General features: G+C 44.1%; 1 protein-coding gene across 1 annotated transcript; it reads left to right on the top strand.

Moving 5' to 3' along the window:
• Positions 1-1714: 1714 nt before the first annotated feature.
• On the top strand, positions 1715-19297 carry TNN (tenascin N). Its single transcript, XM_065745040.1, is given in 17 exon segments — positions 1715-1769; positions 1772-2206; positions 3047-3424; positions 4874-5137; positions 6011-6196; positions 6654-6743; positions 8257-8520; positions 9395-9658; positions 10373-10636; positions 11332-11595; positions 13875-14005; positions 14520-14652; positions 15377-15528; positions 16268-16364; positions 17016-17183; positions 17840-18003; positions 18531-19297. Coding segments are annotated over 17 exon segments (3456 nt in total). The 3' UTR covers positions 18678-19297.
• Positions 19298-21499: the final 2202 nt, after the last annotated feature.

Below are 21499 nucleotides of genomic sequence, written 5' to 3'. Positions count from 1 at the left end.
AGTCATGCATCTTCCCCAGAAACGTATATTGCAAGAGTTTACACCCTGTATCCTCGAGCACTGACCTGTGGGGTGGAGAAAAGCTTACAGAGCCAGACTGCTGAAATCTTCCACTGCAGATTCTCTTCTGCTCTGGTTATCCTGTGCTTTCCAACGGTGAACGATGTGAGCAGGGATTCTTTTATCCCTTTCCTTGGGAGAATATTTTCTAGCTTCATAGACCTGACTTCTAGGCATTCTTTCCTAAATTATTCTTTTCCTTGGGCTCCTGTTATTGCTCATTATGTGTATGATATGATATTCTCCACAATGAGTCAGTTAAACCCGCTCTTTATAACAGCAGGGGAAAATCTCTTTATTACATGATGAAGAAGCCAAAATAGCTGTCCTCCTCTTTCATTATGCTTGTCAGGAATCCATATGTTGGAAGGTTTTTCCTCATGAATGATCTCCAGGCTGAGGAAAACCTGAGATCAATTTGTGGTTCTCAGGAAGCCCTACTTAAGAATGACATCATGTTGTAACCCAGAATGCTGTTTAGCACTTAGTGCTGAGAGAAGGGATTTTGTGTGTGCTTTGTAGGGGATTGGATTCTGGCTCTTCATTTCCAGATTTGGAAGTAAAGTAGGTAGGGAAGAAGCCCTACCTCAGCAGCAGAACATACCTTTTCTCCCCACTCCTTTTCTCTTGCAGGAAATTAAATCTGCTAGGTAAGTGCTGAATGAGGGAGGGAGGAGGCTAACAAAGCAAACTGCTGCTTGTGAACAATAAGCAGAGATGCTTGTCTTATTTAATTCACATAAAATAAAGAAATTGGTGTCTTTTGCTTGATATCAGTGAAGATCTTGCTTGGAGGGAGATGAGATGGCTCTAGAATGGTCTACAATATAGCTATGAGCATGCATATTATGAGAGTAGCATTTGTGTTTTACTTTAGCAACCAAAGCTTTGTGTTTCTGAGTATGAAAGAGACCTTCCTGTACGTGTAGGCAGGTGAGAGAAAGTGAATAGGAGATTTCACAGAAAGAGTTTATCTTCACCATTACCCAGGATAGTGTGACTGTCAGAAACATGATCTTTTTTTTCTTCTTGTGCGATGAATAACGTAACTCTTCAGTGAGTCACATATGGTGGCATCTTGTATTTGGCTCCTGTGGTAGGAAATTCAGAGTTTTTAACTTGTATCACCTCCTGCACAGGCTGACACCTGCTGTCATGGTTTCATGGTTCTCCTTTGATATTGCACATCATAACATTCAGACCTGTGCCTGAAATGCTGCTGTCTGGGGAAAGACACCTCATGTAAAGGAAGCAAAACTGCTTTCCCAAACTCTTGGTACTAAAAGATGAAAGCTTCCTGCATTTTTTTATTGACACATCACCACACTTAACCAAGCTTCTAGCTGAAAACCGTTCTAGCTGAAGTGCTGCTGGAGATCACTTACTGTGGCCAAAAAGACGTTGGTAATCTGGAGCACAGCTAGGAGACTGATTCAGTGTCTGCTTTAGCTGCAGGGGGGTGAGAAGGGCTATGGCATAATTAACGGTTGTGTTGGACTGCAATACTGAGTCTCATTTAAGAAGCAGAATTTTAAAGCTGCTAGACAGGGGGGCCTAGAAGCACTTTTGCATCTAATTTGTACTGTGTGACTCTTTTGCAGGTACTAACCAGCCTTGTACTGAATCGAGACAAAGTAGAGTACTTGAGAAAATAATGAAAAACAGCTTTATGATCATGTTTCTTACATTTTCTTTCCTTCTTCTTGAAAGCAGCTTCCTCTGAAAACCTGCTGGATGGATTTCCAGAGCTGGTTTACCTTCCCCGTTGGGATATTGCTATGCTGTGCTCTTCAGGCATCTACCATTCAACTTCCTGCATCTGAAAACTGCACCAGCAATGGTCAAAGAATATCCTTCAGTCACTCCTACAAGATTGACCTGCCCACATCCTCCCAGATCAAGGTGGAGGGGGATCCATTGCAGCACGAAGGCAGCAGTGGGGTTCAGCTAGATCCTGTTGAGGCTGAGGAAAATGAAGAGCAGGATATCATCTTTAGGCACAAAATCCATGTGCATGCACCCAAAGGGAGCTGTGAAACTCTGGCCCATGTTAAAGGACTCCTTGAGAGGATGGAGAAGCTGGAGAAAGAAGTTGCAGAACTGAGAGAAGTCTGCAGCCCTCAGAAGTGCTGTGGGGGAAGCCAGGGTATGTAACAATTGTAGTATCTGTTTTTACCTTCTAGATGTGGCCTGTTTTCTGCAGAGATATGGGGACTGGAATCCTTTGGTAAGGTTAAGATTGTTCTCTACAATCAGCAAAAAGCTTGAGTCCTGCAGACAGAGTAGTGGCTTTGTGATGTGAAAGGAAATCTGAAGGTCCCAAAATGTGGTAAAACATACCACTTCTAGAAACAGTGCAGGGGAAATCTCCTCCAGGCGTCTCCTAGTAAGGGAAGGAAACAGTTCCTGAGTTTCATGTGGGTGAGAGGGAGAATTAAATTTGGGGGGGAGATGGAAGATGAAGGAGGTGCTTTTTGTTACTGTCTTATCCTCTCTCATTTCTGTCTCCAGAATTTTGTATTTGTTGAGAACTGGTAGTTTTATTTCCTCCTGGATACCTGTCTAAAAGAAGAGCAGTTCCTTGTGATGCTTTTTGGCAGCCATTGGCTCTCGCTCAAATCTAGTTAGCACATGGGAATAATGTATTTTCATCATCACAGTGACAGTGGTGATAAGTGGTAAGCCTAAGTTAAAACCAGGAAGATTCAACTTAGAGGCTGTGGAAAGCCTTCTAATTGATTGTCTGGTTTGTTTGTGTGCAATTTGTATTCCTGCTGACTCCAGACTGGGAAAGGCAAGAGGGAGCAGGACCCTCTGGGCCAGGGGCAGGAGGGCTGTGTGATATCTTCAGCTCTTCTTCAGCCTATACATGGTTATGCTTTCCCTTTAATGACCTTGAACACACCTTGTTATTGATATGTTCCTCTTTTTTTTCTTTTTTTTCTTTGTGCATCACCCTTGCTGTTGTGCGTCGTGGTGCTGCCAGGTGCCACGCATTGCAGCGGCCATGGGATGTTCCTCTATGAGACCTGCAGCTGTAAGTGTACAGAGGGCTGGGAGGGCAGTGACTGCTCCCTTCCCACCTGCCCCAACCTCTGCAGCGGCCATGGGCGCTGTGATGGAGGGAGGTGTATTTGTGATGAGCCTTCTTTTGGTGAGGACTGCAGCCAGCGGCTCTGTCCTGAGAACTGCAGCGGCAACGGGATCTGTGACACAGCTAAAGGGGTCTGTGTGTGCTATGAGGAGTTCATCGGGGAGGACTGCAGTGAGAAACGGTGTCCCGGGGACTGCAGTGGCAATGGGTTCTGTGACACAGGAGAGTGCTACTGCCATGAAGGTTTCTTTGGCCTTGACTGCTCCCAGGGTAAGACGTGCTTGTGAGTTATTTCTCCCTCCTTACTTTCAATCTGAGTTTCCCTAATTCCATCCTGTGGAAGCGCTGGGCTGATTTTGTAGGCGAGCCAGGCCTGGAATCACCAGGGTCCCCTCTGAGTGTCTGTTGGCATTGCACTCAGGGATGGCTCAGTGGCCCATGTCTTCAAGAATTGCCTGGAAAATATTTCTGTATTGAGAAAATAGGAAAACATAGGTTAAGGCAGAGCTAGCACAAATCTGTGGGTAGTGGCTGAAGGAGAGAATAGAACAATGCACAGATCCTGTAATTAAAGATGAAACATTAAATCTGTTTCTTGACGCATAAGTGAGATAATAAAAGATGAAATTATGGCTGCTGTGGCGTGTGCTGCTTGCTAGTAAGGTAGTTGATTTGATAAAAACCTGTTAGATGAAAGATACATAAAGCCTTTAAATAACCACCCTTTGAAAGCAAGGGCTTTAGGAAACTCTCTTATACTATTATGAGGCAGAAGGATTTGCCTGAGAAGGTGGACTGAGCTTGCCTTAAAGTGTGCATCCAGCAGTCCCTGCTTAATGCTGCATGGCTTGGTGCCTATTCTGAAAAACCTATAATCTCCCTATAACCACAAGCTGCTATACTCCAGGCCTTAACGCTCAGACTTTTGGCCTGAAAGCCACTTTGCTTTCTGTGCACGTCATTGCTTATTTTAATCTTTCACAGCTGCTCAGAAAGGAGAGGTAAGTAAGAGCCACGCACCAAGCAGCAGCTGGTGCTCAGCAGGAGTTTGCAGTGACCTTACTGGCATGTCTTTAATGCTCTGTGTCATCCCTCACCACTCAGACTCTACCCGTCTGCTTGGAGACTCAACTTTTATACAGATTACTAGCTCAAATTCTTCACTGAAACAAGAGCTGTGGATGGAAGTTTCACTTCTCCTACTACTCAGATTTTTCTCTGTGGCTGCAACACTCTCCTGTTCTTTTAGCAGACCAGGATTTGCAGCTCAGGGGCCAGAACCTATACAGAGGTGGCAAGCAGAGAACTGTTTCCCCATGCAACCTCTCTAAGGGGCTGGCTGAGTCCAGCCTTGGGTCGTTTTCCTTCACACAGTACCTACAGCTGTTTTATAGGCTATGAAAGTGGCCTCTAATCTGAGTATGCAAGTGAGCAAGCACTTCAGAGGTTGACAAGGAGATGGATGTTTGCTTTGCAGATGGCCTCTGAGCAGGCTTGTGTCTCTGCAGAGCCCAGTGTTCTCAGTTTGCACTTTGCAGTGGTACTGGAGCTGTCCACATGCAGAGGACTTGTGTCTGATGGCCTGCTCCTTTTCATCCATCCTTCATTCACAGAGCAACAGAGTCTTCTGATGGAGCTTGCTGAAATAGAATCCCAGTGACTTCACTGACCAGATTGTAACATGTCATCCTCATTGCAGTGTGTTTGTTTTTCTTCTAGTGCTTGCTCCTCAGAACTTGCAGCTCCTGAACGCAACAGAGGATTCCATGGCTATCAGCTGGGATCAAATGATTGATGTGGATAATTACCTCGTTAGCTATTACCCAGTAGGGCATGAGACACTGGAGGAACAAATCCACGTGCCCAAAGAGCAGCTCAGCTATGAGATCGTGGGTCTCCATGCTAGCACCACATACAATGTCACACTTCGTCATGTGAAGAAGGGGATTGCCAGTGAGCCTGTGCATCTAGAAGGAAGTACAGGTAGGAGTGGACAGACTTTTTCTTCAGAGTTAAGATTTGTAGGTGTTTCGTGTTAGATCTGAGCTAGCAGAGTAAATGGTTTGGCTTTGCAAGCTTGGAGCATGCTGTCTGAATGCTGAAGAGCAGTACCTCTTTCTGATCCCTGTCTCAATGGTTTGCTATTGTTCTCTTCTGCAGAATCAATTTCTAGATTTGTGTTTCTGGAGCTAAATGCATTGCAGGTTTCTGGTCTCTTCTTTTATCTTTTCCAAATCTAACTGGCACTGACACTTTTGAATTCCAAGGATTCACTAATATTGCCCACTGTGGGAAGCAGGAATGGAAGCATACAAAAAGCCTACGTGTTATTAAGAATGGTGCACTTTTTAACTGGATGAAGAAGGGACTTCAATTAGAGAGGACATCATTTCTAGATAGTAATTTGCCAGACATGCCTGCAGCAGCAACCTTTCCTTGTAGATTCTTCCCAGGGCTGAATGAACCAGATGCTACTGAGAACAGCAGGTGGGGTATGGAAAGACTGAAGCGTATTCTCTGTAACTGACTGCCATTTTATTAGTAGCTGGTAGCATGCTGTCTGCGTGCACCTGGCCAAAACATTGAAAAGTTGGGTTATTTTGACATTTTTTCTTATTTCTAGCATAACAGGTGGGAGCTGAGAGCCAGAAAACTCTGGAATCAGAGTGTTATTGATAAAACTGCTCCTGTTGGAATAGTGTTTGTGCCATACTCACTTAACTCTTGTGGAAAATGACTTAGGTCTCAGAGTAGTCATCTGAGGAGGGAGAAGGTCTGTTTAGCAAATTCCTATCCTATATTCCCCTTTTGATGCCTGTGCTGCTTCTTCCTGGCACTGTTTTCTGTCCTTCCCAGTCCCTTCTGCACTCAGTGCCATCTGGGTGACGGAGGAGATGGAGTATTCCCTGGAAGTAGAGTGGGAGAACCCACCAACAGATGTGGATTATTACAAGCTGAAGTTCAGATCCCTGGTGGACGTGGATGAGAAGCAGGTCATGGTGCCCAAAAGCAGTGACCCCAAGAGCAGACACATCATGACTGGTGAGTACTATTCCATATTGGGCAGGGAGAATTGGCACAAGTGATTTGTTTTGATCACAGTTCTGAGATGATTCTTCTCTCGTGTTCTTCTTTACTTTGGGACTGCTGTATGCATGGGTGAGATCTACTGGGAGTCCTTCCACAGGGAGAAATTTTCTGTTCTCTGTGGATAACAGAATAACAGGTTTAGAGACAGTCAGCTTGAATTCTACGCTTGTTAAAAATGAAGTATATTATTCTATTTCAGAACTGGAAATACTAATGTTACAGAAATCCTTGCTTACTGTGATTAATGTGAACCCTAATGACAAGACTGAGCCAAGAATACTTCCAAGGCATTCTCAAGACAGGAGGAAGTTTAGATATCCACATTTTAAATTCTTCTCTGCTCCTAACCTAGAAGTGGGGAGAGCAGACTAAATTTCTTTCTTTAAGAAAAATTACTGTCTGATTGCAGGCCTGAAACCTGGCACGGAGTACAAGGTTACTGTTGTACCTGTGAAAGATGATATGGAAGGTAAACCATCCTCAGTGAGTGGCAGGACAGGTAGGTGGAAAGTTTCTTTTATTAGAATGGTTTTACTACAGGTTTTGGGGACAGTTCTGTCAAGGTTACAGTGTGAAAGGTATTTAGTTGACTGTTTCTTCATGAATAGTGCTGTCAGGGCTGCTCATTTAAGCTTGTCTCTGTTGTTTATTAAACACTAAACCTAACCCTTGGTTTTAAACCAACTTTACCCTTAACTTGAAATAAGTTATCCTTGAAATAAGGTCAGGAGCTAGCTCCTGCAGTAACACAGATTTTGCTGGTCAGTGATCTGGTTAGGGAACTCAGGAACAAAATGACCTCACTGAAACCATGCTCACACGATTTCCAATCTGAGTATGGCTGCTGCTGCTGACTGCTTTGCTGCTGTTGGCTGCTGGTGATTTGTTTGGCCTCTGAGGCAAGGGGAGTAAGGAAAAGGGTAAGCTTTTCCTTCCTGTATTCCCTGTCTCCAGCTTTATATTTCTTTTTATTAGAGTGAACTGAACAGCAGAGGATGCTATTGTTACCTGACAGATACTTTTTCCTGTAACTGGCAGCTCAGCCATTCCAGACCTGAATGTTTAAACAGGACTAGAAAACCTGTTGGTTCATTGGTGCTTCAGGCTCTTCAAAAACATGGCAGAGCATTCTTGAGCTATTTATTATGTTACAAAAGGGATCTTAAAGAAATTTCAGTTTCTCCACCTGTAAGACTCTGGAAACTCTGAAGATGTTTTCTTACGAAAGGATGGATGTGCTGCATCCAAAGATTGAAAAATGCAAAGTCAGATCTGACACACCTGAGTTTGTCTTGTACTTTATTCAATTAAAATAAACGTTGCATAAAACGTATAGCCTCCTCACTGTCATTTTAAGACTGTAATTCTTTCATATAGCTTATCATTATTTTAAATTTGATGATCCTTGTGGATTCCTTCTCACTCAGGATATTCTATGCTATTAGGATTCTCTTGGCTCATGTTTTCAAGCTGTTTTTCATGAGCATGGGGACAGGAACACTGTTTGAAAAAAAAAATCACAATGAGTAAGCCTTCTCACCTTCTTATATAACCCTTGGAACTAAGACAAACACCAAGAGTATTGCAAAAGCCAATGCTAAACTGTGATTCATCAGCTAAAATAGGAGTAGCCTGGGGGAGTTTGAGAGATAGGTCTGCAGGGTAGGCAAAAAGGAAGGAGCAACAAATATCTGATGCTGGAGACAGAGAAAGGAAGGATGCTGTGAGGACACCAGGCACGCAGGTAACACTGAAGTTATTACCCAAAGAAGGTGAGGCACACGGATTGCAAGAACTTTCTGCAAAGTGTAAAGGAAGATTTCATCTAAAGGTAGAAAAATCCCAGTTTCTTCCCACACCGACCATGCTAGTTCCTCAGGGACTCCTTTCTTTCTCATAGTCATCTAGGTGACTGTTTTAGCTGCAAAAATGTGTACATGCAATCAGAGGTATTGTAGTGGTTTAATTTAGATGGAGTTTCCTAATCCTGCATATCAAAATGTTGTTCTCAGGAATTGATAGCCCAACCAATGTGGTGACAGACCGAGTGACAGAGGACACAGCCACTGTCTCATGGAATAAAGTTCAGGCTCCTATAGACAGGTACATGGTGAGATACACCTCAGCTGATGGAGACACCGAGGAAACAGAGGTAGGCGGTGAAAACAGCACCATCACCTTACTGAATCTGAAGCCAGGCATGGAATATACCATCCACATCTGGGCAGAGAAGGGACCCCACAGAAGCAAGAAAGCCAGCACCAGAGCTCTGACAGGTAAGTTGCTGCAGCAGCAGGAGGAAACTGGGTTTGAATTTCAAATTCCTTTATTACTTGTTTCAGTACAGCTTCTGTATTGCTCAGGTTTTAGTGAGGCAAAAGATTCATTTCATTCTTACCAGTGTGGTTGAAAGGTCTTCAGCTTAGTAGAGGGCTCTTTGTTTTGAGTCCTGTTACATGCAGACACTATGGCCTGGCACCAACCAGTTTCTATCAGTACAAAGAAAGATGGAACACAATGAAAACTAAAGCCTTATAAATGAGTACTGCTTTGCTCAGTTTTTATAATCAAACCTGCTGTGTTCTCATGTGGCCATACAGGAGCAGATTCTATTGTCTATTTACAAATGTCTGTGTGCAATTTGCACTTCTGTGGTGGAAGAGACCGAGGGGATGTTTGGGAAGCTCACCTCAGGATGTGTAAGCATATTCATTGAGATAAACACAATTCGTTTTTACCAAGATATCAAAGATAAGTAGAACTTGCAAGCTCTTTATCTGCCTTGCACCATATCCAAGTGTACAAAGTGATTTGGGGCCACAAATGATGATGTGCACAGGGGTTGCTTAAGCATCAGTTAATTACACTGTATTATCAAAACATGGTTTGTAGCTAAGGGTAAAACTCCTATTAAATTTGTAGTTTGAGCTGGAGGAAAAGCAAGGAAGCTTTTGAACATACAAGCTCTTTTCAGATCTTTGGGCACAGAATAAAAATAGCTTTCCCAAAGCTCATCTGTTCTTCCAAACATATTTGTTAGTTGAATAAAATATACTGCCTCTGCCTATAAAACTTGTTGTCTTTATCTTCAGATCATTGTGACTACCACTGTGCTATGCTAAAACTTCTAATGAAGAGTTTTGCTTACAGATGTTGACAGCCCAACTAAACTGTTGACTGACCGAGTGACAGAGAATGCAATCACAGTTTCCTGGAACAAAGCCCGGGCTTTAATAGACAGATACAGAGTGAGTTACACCTCAGCTGATGGGGATACAGGGGAGAGAGAAGTGGAGAAAGACAAGAACGTCACCACTTTGGCAGGACTGAAGCCAGGCATGGAGTATGTTATTCACATCTGGGCAGAAAAAGGAGAACAACAGAGCAAGAGGGCCACCACTGAGGCTATGACAGGTAAGAGGGCAGTAAGTTAGAGTATAAGCCCAGTTTTGCCTTAACATTGAATAAGTCTATCACTTTCATGACCGAGGGAAATTCAAGCTTAGGAGATACAATCTTAATTAACACATCTTGCTGTGAAACCCATTCAGCTTTATCACAGAGGGGTTGTAATTACCTGTATGCACTACAGATAGGCTGCATGGTGATTCCTAGTATCAGTAGCCTTCACCTGTGAAAATGATGCCATTCCATCTCTCATGTATTTGTCTAGTCTTATTTCAGTTTGTCGGGTTATCCTTTTTTCAAGGGTTAAGGAAATGCTCAGTTCCTTTTTGCAGATGAAGAAGCTGAAGTGCAGAGAGATTAACAGCATGCAGGGTGTTTTTGTTTGTTCTTGCAACAGGATAATTCATCCAAGTTCCTCAAGTCATTCTTACCATTTTGTTCTCTCTCTTCTGGGGTCAGTCCTAGTAAGGATAATTTTTGCTCTACACATTGTTGGTTTTATAACATTGTAAAGATGAGTGTAACCATTACAAGCAGTTGCAAGCATTTACAAGACCCATGCTCTAAGTCAGGCAGGGAATTGCTGGAGGGAAATGAGTAAATGAGTACTGGGACTCTTAACAAAAGGAAGAAACCAGCCCCAGAGGGGAAGGAGTCTTGTTGTGTCACAGCACAGCCTGACTATGACAACTTGCATTCTTCACTTTTCACTCTCTGCAGAAATTGACAGCCCCACTCACCTGGTGACCGATGGAGTGACAGAAGACACAGTCACCATCTCCTGGGACAGGGTTCTTGCTCTCATAGATAGATACGTGGTGAATTATACCTCTGCTGATGGTGATACAGAGGAGATAGAAGTGGGGAAGAACAAGACTGCTGCAACTCTGGTGGGACTGAAACCTGGCACTGAATATGTCATCTATGTCTGGGCAGAAAAAGGAGTGCAGCAGAGCAAGAGGACCAACACTGAGGCAGTGACAGGTATTCCAGAAGAATCCTTGTTGTTCTACCCTGTGTTGTGAAGGTGATCTCTGTTTCTGTCCTGCCTCCAGCTTCAGATAGAACTACTGCCTCCTCTCGAGTCAAGAGAAAAGATGTTAATTACTGCTAGGAATTAACAACTGATCTACTAATTTAGAAACTATCAGACCAGTGTGAGCTTCGTTATGCTTTGCTAAAGCACTGCAGCTTTCACTTACCAGCCTTATGTGTTGGTTTTGGTCTCTGGGTATGCTGAACTCTGCAGGTGTGGCTGAGTGCTGTTCCACAGTATATAATACTGCTGTTGAATCCTACTTAAAATTACAATGGTTCAGCTTGTGCCACTGATAAGAATGGTGTTAGCCAATGAATGAAGACTTGGGAGGAAACAGCCCCATTTTAGTCATGACACGAAAGGGTAAAGAATTTTTTGAGCCCAGAAGAAGTCTCTTAAGTATAAGTAATTCACTTCGTATCATGAAGGCCTTTGCTTACAGGATCTGAATGCTTAGGCTGAAAACTGACTGGCAGCTTTCTAGAAATGAGGAAAAGACAGAGAAGGTCACAGATCTTTCTGACCTGATTGGCTTGAAGGGAGACATGTTGTACATCATCTGTATCAGGGCTATAGAAAGCTAGAGCTTTGAAGAGCAACATGCACGTCTTGCTCTTTCACATTATGCTTTATTTCTTAGAGCTGGACAGCCCAAAGAATCTGGTGACTGACCAAGTGACAGAAGACTCAGTCACAATCTCCTGGGACAGCGTCCGAGCTCCCATAGATAGGTATATTGTGAGCTACACTTCTGCTGATGGGGACACCAAGGAAACAGAAGTGGGGAAGGCCAAGAGCATTACATCTCTGACAGGACTGAAAGCGGGCATGAAGTACACCATCCATCTCTGGGCAGAGCTGGGAAGCATGCAGAGCAAGAGGGCAAGCACTGATGCACTGACAGGTAACTGTGGGCAGAGAAGAGAAACAGAGTAGAAGAACCCCACATCCTCATTATTTTATGTTTTGTGATCTCTCTTTGCATTACTGGGTAATGAAGATCTACTGTAGTAAATTGATTTTGGAAATAAATGCATGATTATAGCCTGACATAGCAGAAACTGCTATTGGAGGCTTCTGTATAAGAGGCAGATGTCAGAACACAGGAGTGGTGACAGCTGAGTACACAGCTTATTTCACCTGTTCGAATCAAAAGCATGCAGTGCTTAGTATGCTGCTGTCAGGTCTAACAGTAACAGAAGTTTAACAGCCAAAGTTAAACCATCTTAGACTTAGAGGCAGTTCAAAATGATGGCCTGACTCATGACCTTAGGCTGGTCCAAGGAGACTGCAAAACAGGCTTAAATCTGTCTTGTTCAATCAGCTATAAGGATTATGGTGTTCTGGCAGTGTTTCAGGGTCACTCCCTATCTGTTGGCCTTGCTAATGTGCATTTTCTTAGTTTCTGAGTCAAGCTGGTGTGAGATAGAAAAGATAAACCTTGGATTCAGGGCAAGGTGCCAGAGAGGTCCCCAGTGCTTGCAGAGGCCGAGGGCAGCACATGGAAATAAAAGGAGATCTCTTGAGGCCAAACGTTTAAGCCTGCCTTTAACTGGAAAATTTAAGGAGCATTTAAGCAGATTTAAATGTTTTTTGAACTAGAATGAGAATGGATACAGCTGGAAATTTCACTGTAAATTGCAACTACCCCAAAAGGGAATGCATTTAGCTTCAGTAGGGGTGTTTTAGAAATATCTGTGCCCATAAAAAAAAGTGCTTTTTCTTTTAATTTTCTCCCCATCTTGGTGGTATATTTAAAAAAAAAAAAAGAACAAAAACAAAGAAAAACATGACACCTCTGGTAAAATAATCCAACTTCTGAAAAACAAACATTTTTATCTCTTGGTGCTGGCTGCTTATTCACTAACCTTCTTAAAGTATGCTGTAGCAGGGAGCTTTTCTGCAGTAATATCCTTCACCTGGGGAAACTGCAGGAACAGCGCTGTAAAATTCAAGAGGCTGCACTTCCCATCGCTTGCTTCTAGTGTTGGATTTGGCACCTTGTAGCTCCCTCTTCTGTCCATCGGGTGATAAACATGTAATGAGTATCTTTAAGAATCGAGTCATTTAATTTAAAGCAATGATGTGGTGGTCTCTTGTATGAAGTAGGAGTTGATTAATAGCGAAAAAATGCTTGACTCAGGAGCCCAGTGAGTGGTGGATTTCATTTATAACGAATAACTCAAGTTTTAAGCAACATGTGTCAACTTAAGAGTTAATGTCTTTGTTGATTCACTGTATCTGGTGTTTTGGTTTCTTCTCTTCTGTTTTTATGTCTTTTTTAAGCAGTAACCCCATACTCAAGGAATGTAGAGAAGCTGTACTGTTCTTTTCTTCTTGTTTATCTAATAAAGGCCAAAATATTGGTCTTGTTTTCCTCTGTGTCCTTCTCATAACTTGTAACATTTCACTATTGCGTTATAATCATTGTTGTGATTTTCTCCTAACACCGCCCAAGATCTGAGAAGTATTATTGCTTGGCTAAAATGGAGAAGGACTGAATCAATGGGCAAGCAAAATGGCATGCTTGTCATCACCTGTGGAGGTCTGTGGAAGAACAGGGAGCTATTGAGATTTATTCAGTTGTAGCTTGCCATAAACTCAGGCATACTTCAGGACTCGAGCTCAAGACCAGCACTGCCCACTAAATGCCTTCTATTTAAAATTTGGAAGGCCATACAAACCTACTGCTTAAGTTGTTTTCTCTAAGATGTTCCCAGAACACCAGAATAGCAAGCATAGGATGAAAATTTGAGAGAGGCTGCTTCCATTGTTATTACTTCCAGCTGAGCTTAGCAATTTGGTTTTATCACGAGGGAAGTGCTGGAGCCTTGTTATGGGTATGTTATAAGACAGATGCTTTTTGACACCTGCTGTGAACTGGCATTGCTTAAAAATAATTCTCAGGCTTCTCAGACAGATGAGTCAGGAGCTTCCGGGCCCTGGGACTCTCTGTGCTGCTGAGCCAGTAGCAGGGCTCACAAAACCACAAACTAAATCTATAATCCAAATCTTGCCATGTTTGGTCTAAGCTTCTGTTGCTTCTTGCAAGCTTCACTGTGTGACTTCTGTAGTTTCTAGTTCACAGGACCAGGTATTGGACAGTTCAGCTCAAGTTTGGCACAGGAGTTGCTGTCTTTCTTTTATGCAAAGGGACTTGAGTTTTCTTTTCTTTTTCAATAGAGATTGATCCTCCCAAGAACCTCCATGTATCAAACGTGACTCTGTCTACTGGTGTAGTTACCTGGGCTCCTCCTGCAGCACAGATTGATGGCTACACTCTGACCTACCAGGGTCACAATGACACCAGCAAGGTACAGTGAAATCCTCAGCCCCTGATATCACCCCTATGGTTATAGGCTCTGACATTTGGGTCTTGTGTGTATATGGACCACAGGTAAACCATTTTCAGGTGGAATCCATGTTGTTATTAGCCTGGGGAGAAAGAGCCTAAGGAAATGAGCTACTGTCATGAGTAGAAACTGTGGAAGGACTTAGTGACAGTGGAACACTGCTTTCCATCAGATCAGGGTGCAGAGAACAAGTCTGCTGCTTCACTTTCCTTTTTTAACTTGTTACTATGAGGAAAAGCAGTGCTAACCAGGGACACAGTGTCTTCAGTGCTCTAACAGTGCTTATTGAGACCCTGTCCCAGTCCTTCTTTCTGAGGAAGTGGACTCCACATCTTAAGGATATGCACCCAGTGTATGCCTGTCTGAACTCTACAAGAAAAGCCCAGAAATAGTTACTGAGTATGAGGCACTGCGGTGCAGAAAAGCTAAATGTTGTTCAGAGTTGGGCTGATCTTTGGTCTATTTTATCTGGCAGGAAGTGCAGCTGGGTCCTAGTGAGCAGCAGTTTGTACTGGAAGGACTGGAGCAAGGAAGAAAGTACACTGTCTTTGTGATGGCCTATAAGGGAGATCTCCAGAGCAGAAAGACAGTCGGTACCTTCTCCACAGGTAGGATTTGGACTTGGGTGCTGCACTTCTCCCTGTGCTCTGCTGCTGCTGTGTCTTATGGTTGAGGTCAGAGATGGAGTTCCTGTTCTGGGAAATAATGTGACCAGAAGCAAATTGAGTTGAAAATTTGTCTTCTGGCTAGATTCTGTTCTAAGCCACAATATCCAGTGACTTGAAATCACAACAGGGAAATTGCCCACACTGGTCAGTGCTGCTGGCAAACCTTGGTGGCCAAGTGCAGGCCAAAGCATCCTGGCAAGTTTCCAGGATGGGCAAGAGAGAAGATGATGGGCTAGGGATTTTTCAGCACTGTCACAGTAATGATAGGACACAGTTGTGTAAGTTCTGTTGTGGTCCTGAGTAGCTGCCTGGGTTGTTTCCAGAGGTCAGGAAATGTGTGCCTGGATGCATACATTTGATGTGGGTGCCTCTTATTCTGAGCTGGTCCTCACAGAGGCTGGCAATTATGGGTAGGTTGTGGGATGCAGAGAAAATGCCTTTTTACTGACATTCCCACCTTCACAAAGAAGGGCTTCTCTTTCAACTCTCACTGTAACCCAAGGCAGCATCTCTTGCAGCCTCTGGTGATCCCATCCACGCTCCAGCTCCTACCTGCTGTTGCGGCTGGGTACCTTCTATACTTGTCTTTCAGTACTGTTAAAAAGGATAAGAGATTCCTAGGGGTGTGAGGTGCCTCCTCCAGCTTTGCTCTCTCTTCTCCCAGTTAGCTCCCTCTACCGGTACCCTGCGGACTGCGCCCAGATGCAGCAGAACGGAAACCCCTCCAGCGGCATGTACGTCATTTATCTCAATGGCAATGGCAGCAGGCCGATGCAGGTGTACTGTGACATGACCACCGATGGAGGCGGGTGGATAGTGAGTGATTCTCATCTTGACATTTTTTATTCATGAGCATAATCAAATGAACCTGTACTGGGCTTAGCTGATGTTCCTTTTTTTCTACAGCTCCTCCCATGATGGAGGAGCATGTTTTAGGAAGGGAATGAATGCTGTTGTACCCTTTCAGACTGTCAGTAGGAATGCTGTGGGAGGCTGGATGGCTTGAAAACAACTTTCATTGCTTGGTCATGAACGTAACTCAAGGCTTATGTTATTGCAGATTGAGGGCATTGTCAATTTAACATGTTACCTCTTGCTAGCTGAGGCACATGAGCTATTTATGAAGTAGTGCAAGATAATGTACTACAACCTGAAAGTCTTTTGTAACAAGTTAACTAAGCTCTGTTATCTCATCTTGACCACTGGGCAAGGTTACATGTATGGACAGTTAATGCAGTTCAGCTGGTCATATTTTAAATGCTAGAACTGTGAGCGTGCCCCTGGATGGAGAGAAACTGGAGGCAGAAATACAGACATCTGAGGTGGGGAATTTGTATAACAAATCTGAGATTTCTCTGATAGCACGCTCCCTACATGCTCAAATAAAAATCTCTTTTATTCCCTTCTTCACCTTTAATTTTCAGTGATAAGTCATCAACTCTCAAACACTTCATCCTTCTGCCTGTGAGTAGATCAGGATGAGGATTTCTCACCCCATCCTCTCAGCTCTCATCGGCCTGCCATGAGCCCTCACTCTGCAATCCTTGCCTTGCAGGTGTTTCAGAGGCGGAGCACTGGTGAGCTGGATTTCTACAAACGCTGGAAAGATTACGTGGAAGGCTTTGGAGATCCCACTGGGGAATTCTGGCTTGGTACAGTACAAGGGTGTGACTGTTGAAGATTAGCTTTGTAGAGGCCATTTAGAGGCATCTAAATGCTGAAGTACTCAGATCTGCTGAGTCCTGACCTGTCAGTTTTTGTCTTTCCTAGAAGTGCTGATGATGCTATGAGTATCTCTAATAGCCAGCTAAGTTTGTCCACTGGCATCTTTGGTATTTGTAAGTAAAGCTAACTCTGGAAAGACTTGTTTCAGGCACACTTGCTCCTATGTGAGGAGGAATAAAGAAATTGCATTCATGAAAATGCACAATCCAAGCTATTACACAAAACAGTGTGCTCAGTTTGGTTTTTTTTTAGAAAACTGCCTGCATCAGAGAATCCAGCCCTAAGTAAGCAAAGGTCTTTGGGGCAAGAGTCTTTGAATGTTCTTGGAAAAATAATGTTGCACAGTCTGTCCTGTACTGCTTTAAACTGTTTGGGTTTTTTTTTTTTCTGACATCACTATCCCTTGCCAGATAATGGGATAAGACAGCATAAACTTGGCACAGTGTCATGGAAGCATCAAGCAGGACAGGAGGCAGGCAGGAAATAGCTGATTGAACCAGAATGGCCACAGGGTGAGATTCCAGGACTGCAAAGGCGAACAGGCCTTTCCCTTTTAACAGCAATTTTCTTCTTTCTAGGTCTTGACCAGCTGCACAATCTCACAAGCAGCAGCTCCATCCGCTATGAGCTGCGGGTGGATCTGCGGGCGGCCAACGACTCTGCCTACGCTGTCTATGACTTCTTCCAGGTTGCCTCGAGCAGAGAGAGATACAGGCTGTCTGTGGGGAATTATAGAGGCAGTGCTGGTGAGGAGTGCCTGAGACTCGTTCTGTCTGCTTTGCACAGGGGAGCCAATGCTGGGATTTAGGTATTTGTTTTGCCAGTAGCATGGGAGCTCATTAGCTCAGGCTAGATTGGATGTCCCTCTTTTTGATGCGAGAACTCTATTTCCCAGGAGGACTGAGATGTTCCCCCATGGGGTTGTCTTCTGCTGAGGACAGGAGAAAGCTGCTCTTTCACAGGGAAGAGAGCTGCTCTGTGACCCAGTGAAATACCAGCTGAACAGGCAGACCCTGAAGCATTTTCATGAGATTACCAACAACTTCTGGGACTCCCCAGCTGGGAAGTGCAAAGAAAGTGGCTTTTGTTCAGAAGTTGGATTTGCTAAGCAGTAGTAGCTGTCCTGGTGCTTGCTTCTGCCATGCTGTTGTGTCCATAGTCTTCCACTTATCCTTTCATATCCTGCTGCCCTGAGATTGAGTTCTTCAGACCCAGAGAATCCAGCCTTTGAATGTGCCCTCTAAAAGCAGCCAATTAGAAATTATTTTCTAGATCTATCGTGTGCTGTTGCTTTTTTCCTGACAGGTCTGCTGTCTTCTGCCTAATGAAGGCTGCATAAAATGCTTGGGCTGAGCAACTGCGCATCCTTACTCCTATTCATGTCTGTAATCCTTTCCCTTAGGAGATGCAATGACTTACCACAATGGCTGGAAGTTCACAACGTGGGACAGAGACAATGATGTGGCACTCAGCAACTGTGCTCTGACACACCATGGTGCGTGGTGGTACAAGAACTGCCACTTGGCCAACCTCAATGGGAAATATGGAGAGAGTAAGCACAGTGAGGTGAGTGGCAGAGCTTTGTGTGACAGTCAGCTCTTCTCTCTAGCCTGGGGAATATGTATGGAGGGGGGGTTGCAGCAGAACAGATTGCCCATGCTCTTTTAACTCATTTCATTTTAAAGGAGAATGATCCATAAGGAAGGGTCGCGGATTCTTCTAGGATCCTAAGGGCTTAAGCACACAACCTGTTTCTTGTGGAAGACAGAGACACCTGAGGTGGAGCTCTTTTAATTTCAGAGGGGACCAGAGAAAATAAAATAAATGCTTTCAGTGTGTGCCTTGGTGTACACCTCATTGTACAGCCTGATTTCATGCTGGAAGATAACTCAGTCCTGCTGAGTTCCAGATTGGATGGACAGAGATTTGATTTTGTATCAGGAGCATCTAGAATACCAACTGGAGTTACAGTAAAAAGCTGGTGGAAAACAGTGTCTCTGTTTGTGGGAGGGTTAAATAGCATTAGGCAGTGACAGACTCCTAACACCTGGTCTAGGTGTTTTACTAAAAGAAATTATATGGTCTTTTTGCAGGGGGTGAACTGGGAGCCATGGAAGGGCCATGAGTTCTCCATCCCTTTTACTGAGATGAAGATCCGTCCTCAGTCTTCTAGTAATGAGTCAGTCCTGGCAAGGAAGAAGAGATCTCTACCAGGAAAAAGGAGGAAGATCAGGTTTTAAATTCTCCTCTGTGCAGGACAGCACACAAAGATTTATGATTTGCTATTTCTTAACAAAATTAGGTTTGGTTGACTTTCTCCAGTGCTTTGGAGGCAACAGCTGACCAACTTGGACCCAGAGGTCTCTGAATCTGCAGCCCAGCCTGCTTCCAGCCTTTGCTTTCCACCCTGATGGGTGCTCTGTCAGAGACTGGGAGGGGACTTGTGGGTGGCATCCCACTTGTAGCTTTCCTGGTTAAACGTGACAAGGACCTGCTTGATCCAGTGTATGTAACTTTTAGGAATTGTTCATAAAACAAGCTTTAACACTTGTTATTGTTTCTCAAAACCCAGCTTGCTGACTCCTCTGGTTTCTGTCCTTCCCTGATGCCATCCACTTCAGACTTCAAAAAAATTCAAACTGAAAAATGAAATCTTCCTAATTTACAGCAGAGAGCTTTTTTGAGACTGTCTCCTCACACAGCTCTTGGACAGTGGTCTTCTTTTCCTTTCCCCTCATCATTTGGGGCACAGCATTCCTTACTCTTTCTCCAGTCAAAGCACTGAGATTTGGGAAATATTGTCAAGCTGCTGAAAACAGGGCTCATTAACTCAGGAAAATCTGTAGTCTGGGTTCCTCAACCTCCATCCTTAACGAGGATGGATAACGAGGTTCCTTAACCTCGTATAATATCTTTCCAGAGTAATATCCTGATATATATTTAGCTTGTCTCTTCTTATCTCCCAGCCAAAAGAAAAGCCTGAGGAGACATGCAGCAAATGACTGTTCACACTCCCAGGTGATGTCCCGAAGAAGGTAAATATAACAGCTACACTCCTCCAAGCTCCTCTCACCATCCCAAACCCCTGCAAAATCCTTGCTCAACACAGACCATGAAGAAAATTCTCGATGTGACTGTCTCATCTGCCACCCTCTGCTTTTTCATTAACAGTGTAGATAGCAAGTGATGTTGAAATGATAATGCTTGTCATCCAGCCCTAAAATTAGCATCGCAGAACTAAATTGATCCTGCACACTCTCCCTCAGGCTTTTCTTTCAGTGTGTCTGGAGATTCAGGTAGGCTCCAGTGACTGGTTACACATTTAGCTGCTTTTATTTTTTTCCTCAGACCACAAAGACGACTCTTACGTTCTTGCCCTGAGCAGATATTTCAATTCTGGACCACCAGCTACAGCCAGGGTAGAAGTATGAGCTCACCAAACGATGCTTTCTTAAAGGCTTGCTTGTCTGAGCAGATTGGAACATGACTGTCCTGTGCTTTAATGGCTTTCTCTATCCCAGTGCTAAGCTGACTAATACATTTTAAAGAGTCCTCAGACTCTGGAGAAGCAATAAAATTGCAGATAAAGGAGGTCTTAAAATATTTCTGTCTTCCTTGCTTTGGGTGCCAGAATTGTTATTCTTTTTCAATTTGAACTAAGCTTTATTTACAGAGATGGAGCAATACCCAGGCCTGTAGCATGGCAGAGTGACGTGGAAAAGCTGGTGCTGTGAAAATTAGGTCTTTGGGATTTCCAAAATGGGGATGGGGTCAACGTGATCTCTTCATTACTTGAATACTGCAAAGTAGGTAACTGATCTTTGGCTGTTAGGACATGGCTGAGGAGAGCTAGCCAGAGTTGTCTCTCAGAAGTGAACTCTGAATTCTTTGTAGTGCTTTCATTTCCGTGCCACTTGCATGGATGTGCAGGCAGAGACTCAGCTGAGCTGAGCTGGGATACCAACACCCTTTGGTATGAGGGAAAGAGGAGAATAGCAGGAGGAGAGGAAAGCAAAATTGCACTCTAAGTGTTTTGCAACCCTGTGTTAAGAGGGTGAGGGAAGGAAAAGGGAGGGAGATTATTGTTCTGAAGTGATTCCTCTCCATTGCCCAGATGAGGACAGGTTTCACTGTGCTGGTCAGCTAGAGGGTGAGTGACCAAGGGGGACCTGAGGATAAAATGCCTTTCTTACACTCAGCCACTCTAAAAAGCAAGCTTGTGCTCTAAAAGGCAACAGATGCGATCGCTCCCAGCAGCATTTTCCTGTGCACATTGCAGAGGCAAAGCTTGATTGCATTCCAAAGCTGAATCTTACTTGGGAGCAGAGAATATTCTCTTAAGCTTTGTAGTTCAGAACGAAAGGAAAGTGGAGCACCTTACTAGCAGTTTCTCAAGTGGCACTTACTTATTTCTCCTAAGTATGGGCCTGTCTCCTTCAACAGGAAGGGCATTCAGGGGCCGCTGTTGGAAGAGCTATATGGGAAGCAAGTATTTCCAGTCTGCCACAGGATGGCATCCTCTCTTCGTGCTACTTCAGGAGAACCAGTCCTGTATCCAGCCTGCCTCCATGGTAGGGTGTATATTCTCTTAGTGCTCTTGTTTTGTTGCTTTACCCAACCCCAAATGCCTTAGGGCCAGAACAGTTTCTCAAAGCCACTGCCTTGCTGTGAGATCACCTGAAGGTTTGTAGGCAATGGGGTTTGCAACATGCCTGGGGCAGAATTTGAATCCCAGTAGGATGTGCTGTCTTGGTGTCCTCCAGTTGATGGGGACAGTGCAGCTGCTGGGCCATGTGAGCCTGGCCCTGCCAGGGGCTCAGCACGGCCACTGCTGCTGTTGGCACTCGGGGCTGGACTCTGTGAAATGCTGCTGTGGGGAAAGGTGCCTGCTTCCTGAAGGCACTGGACTCTGAAGGGTGTAATTCAGTATTCACTGGGCCACAGGAAGAGGAGATGGGAGTGTCTTGTTGCACTGGGCACTCGGTTGGAAAGTAGCCACCCTACTTCTGGTTGCTGCTTCAGTCTTTGTTGGCTGAAGAAACAGAGGAATGGTCACTGAGGA

This window comes from Cyrtonyx montezumae, unplaced genomic scaffold, assembly GCF_038088225.1.
Source record: "Cyrtonyx montezumae isolate F1298 unplaced genomic scaffold, pur_monq_1.0 scaffold_1, whole genome shotgun sequence".
Taxonomy (NCBI): Eukaryota; Metazoa; Chordata; class Aves; order Galliformes; family Odontophoridae; genus Cyrtonyx; species Cyrtonyx montezumae.
The sequence above is the reverse complement of the archived record's forward strand: the minus strand, read 5'-3'. Positions and strand labels throughout refer to the sequence as shown.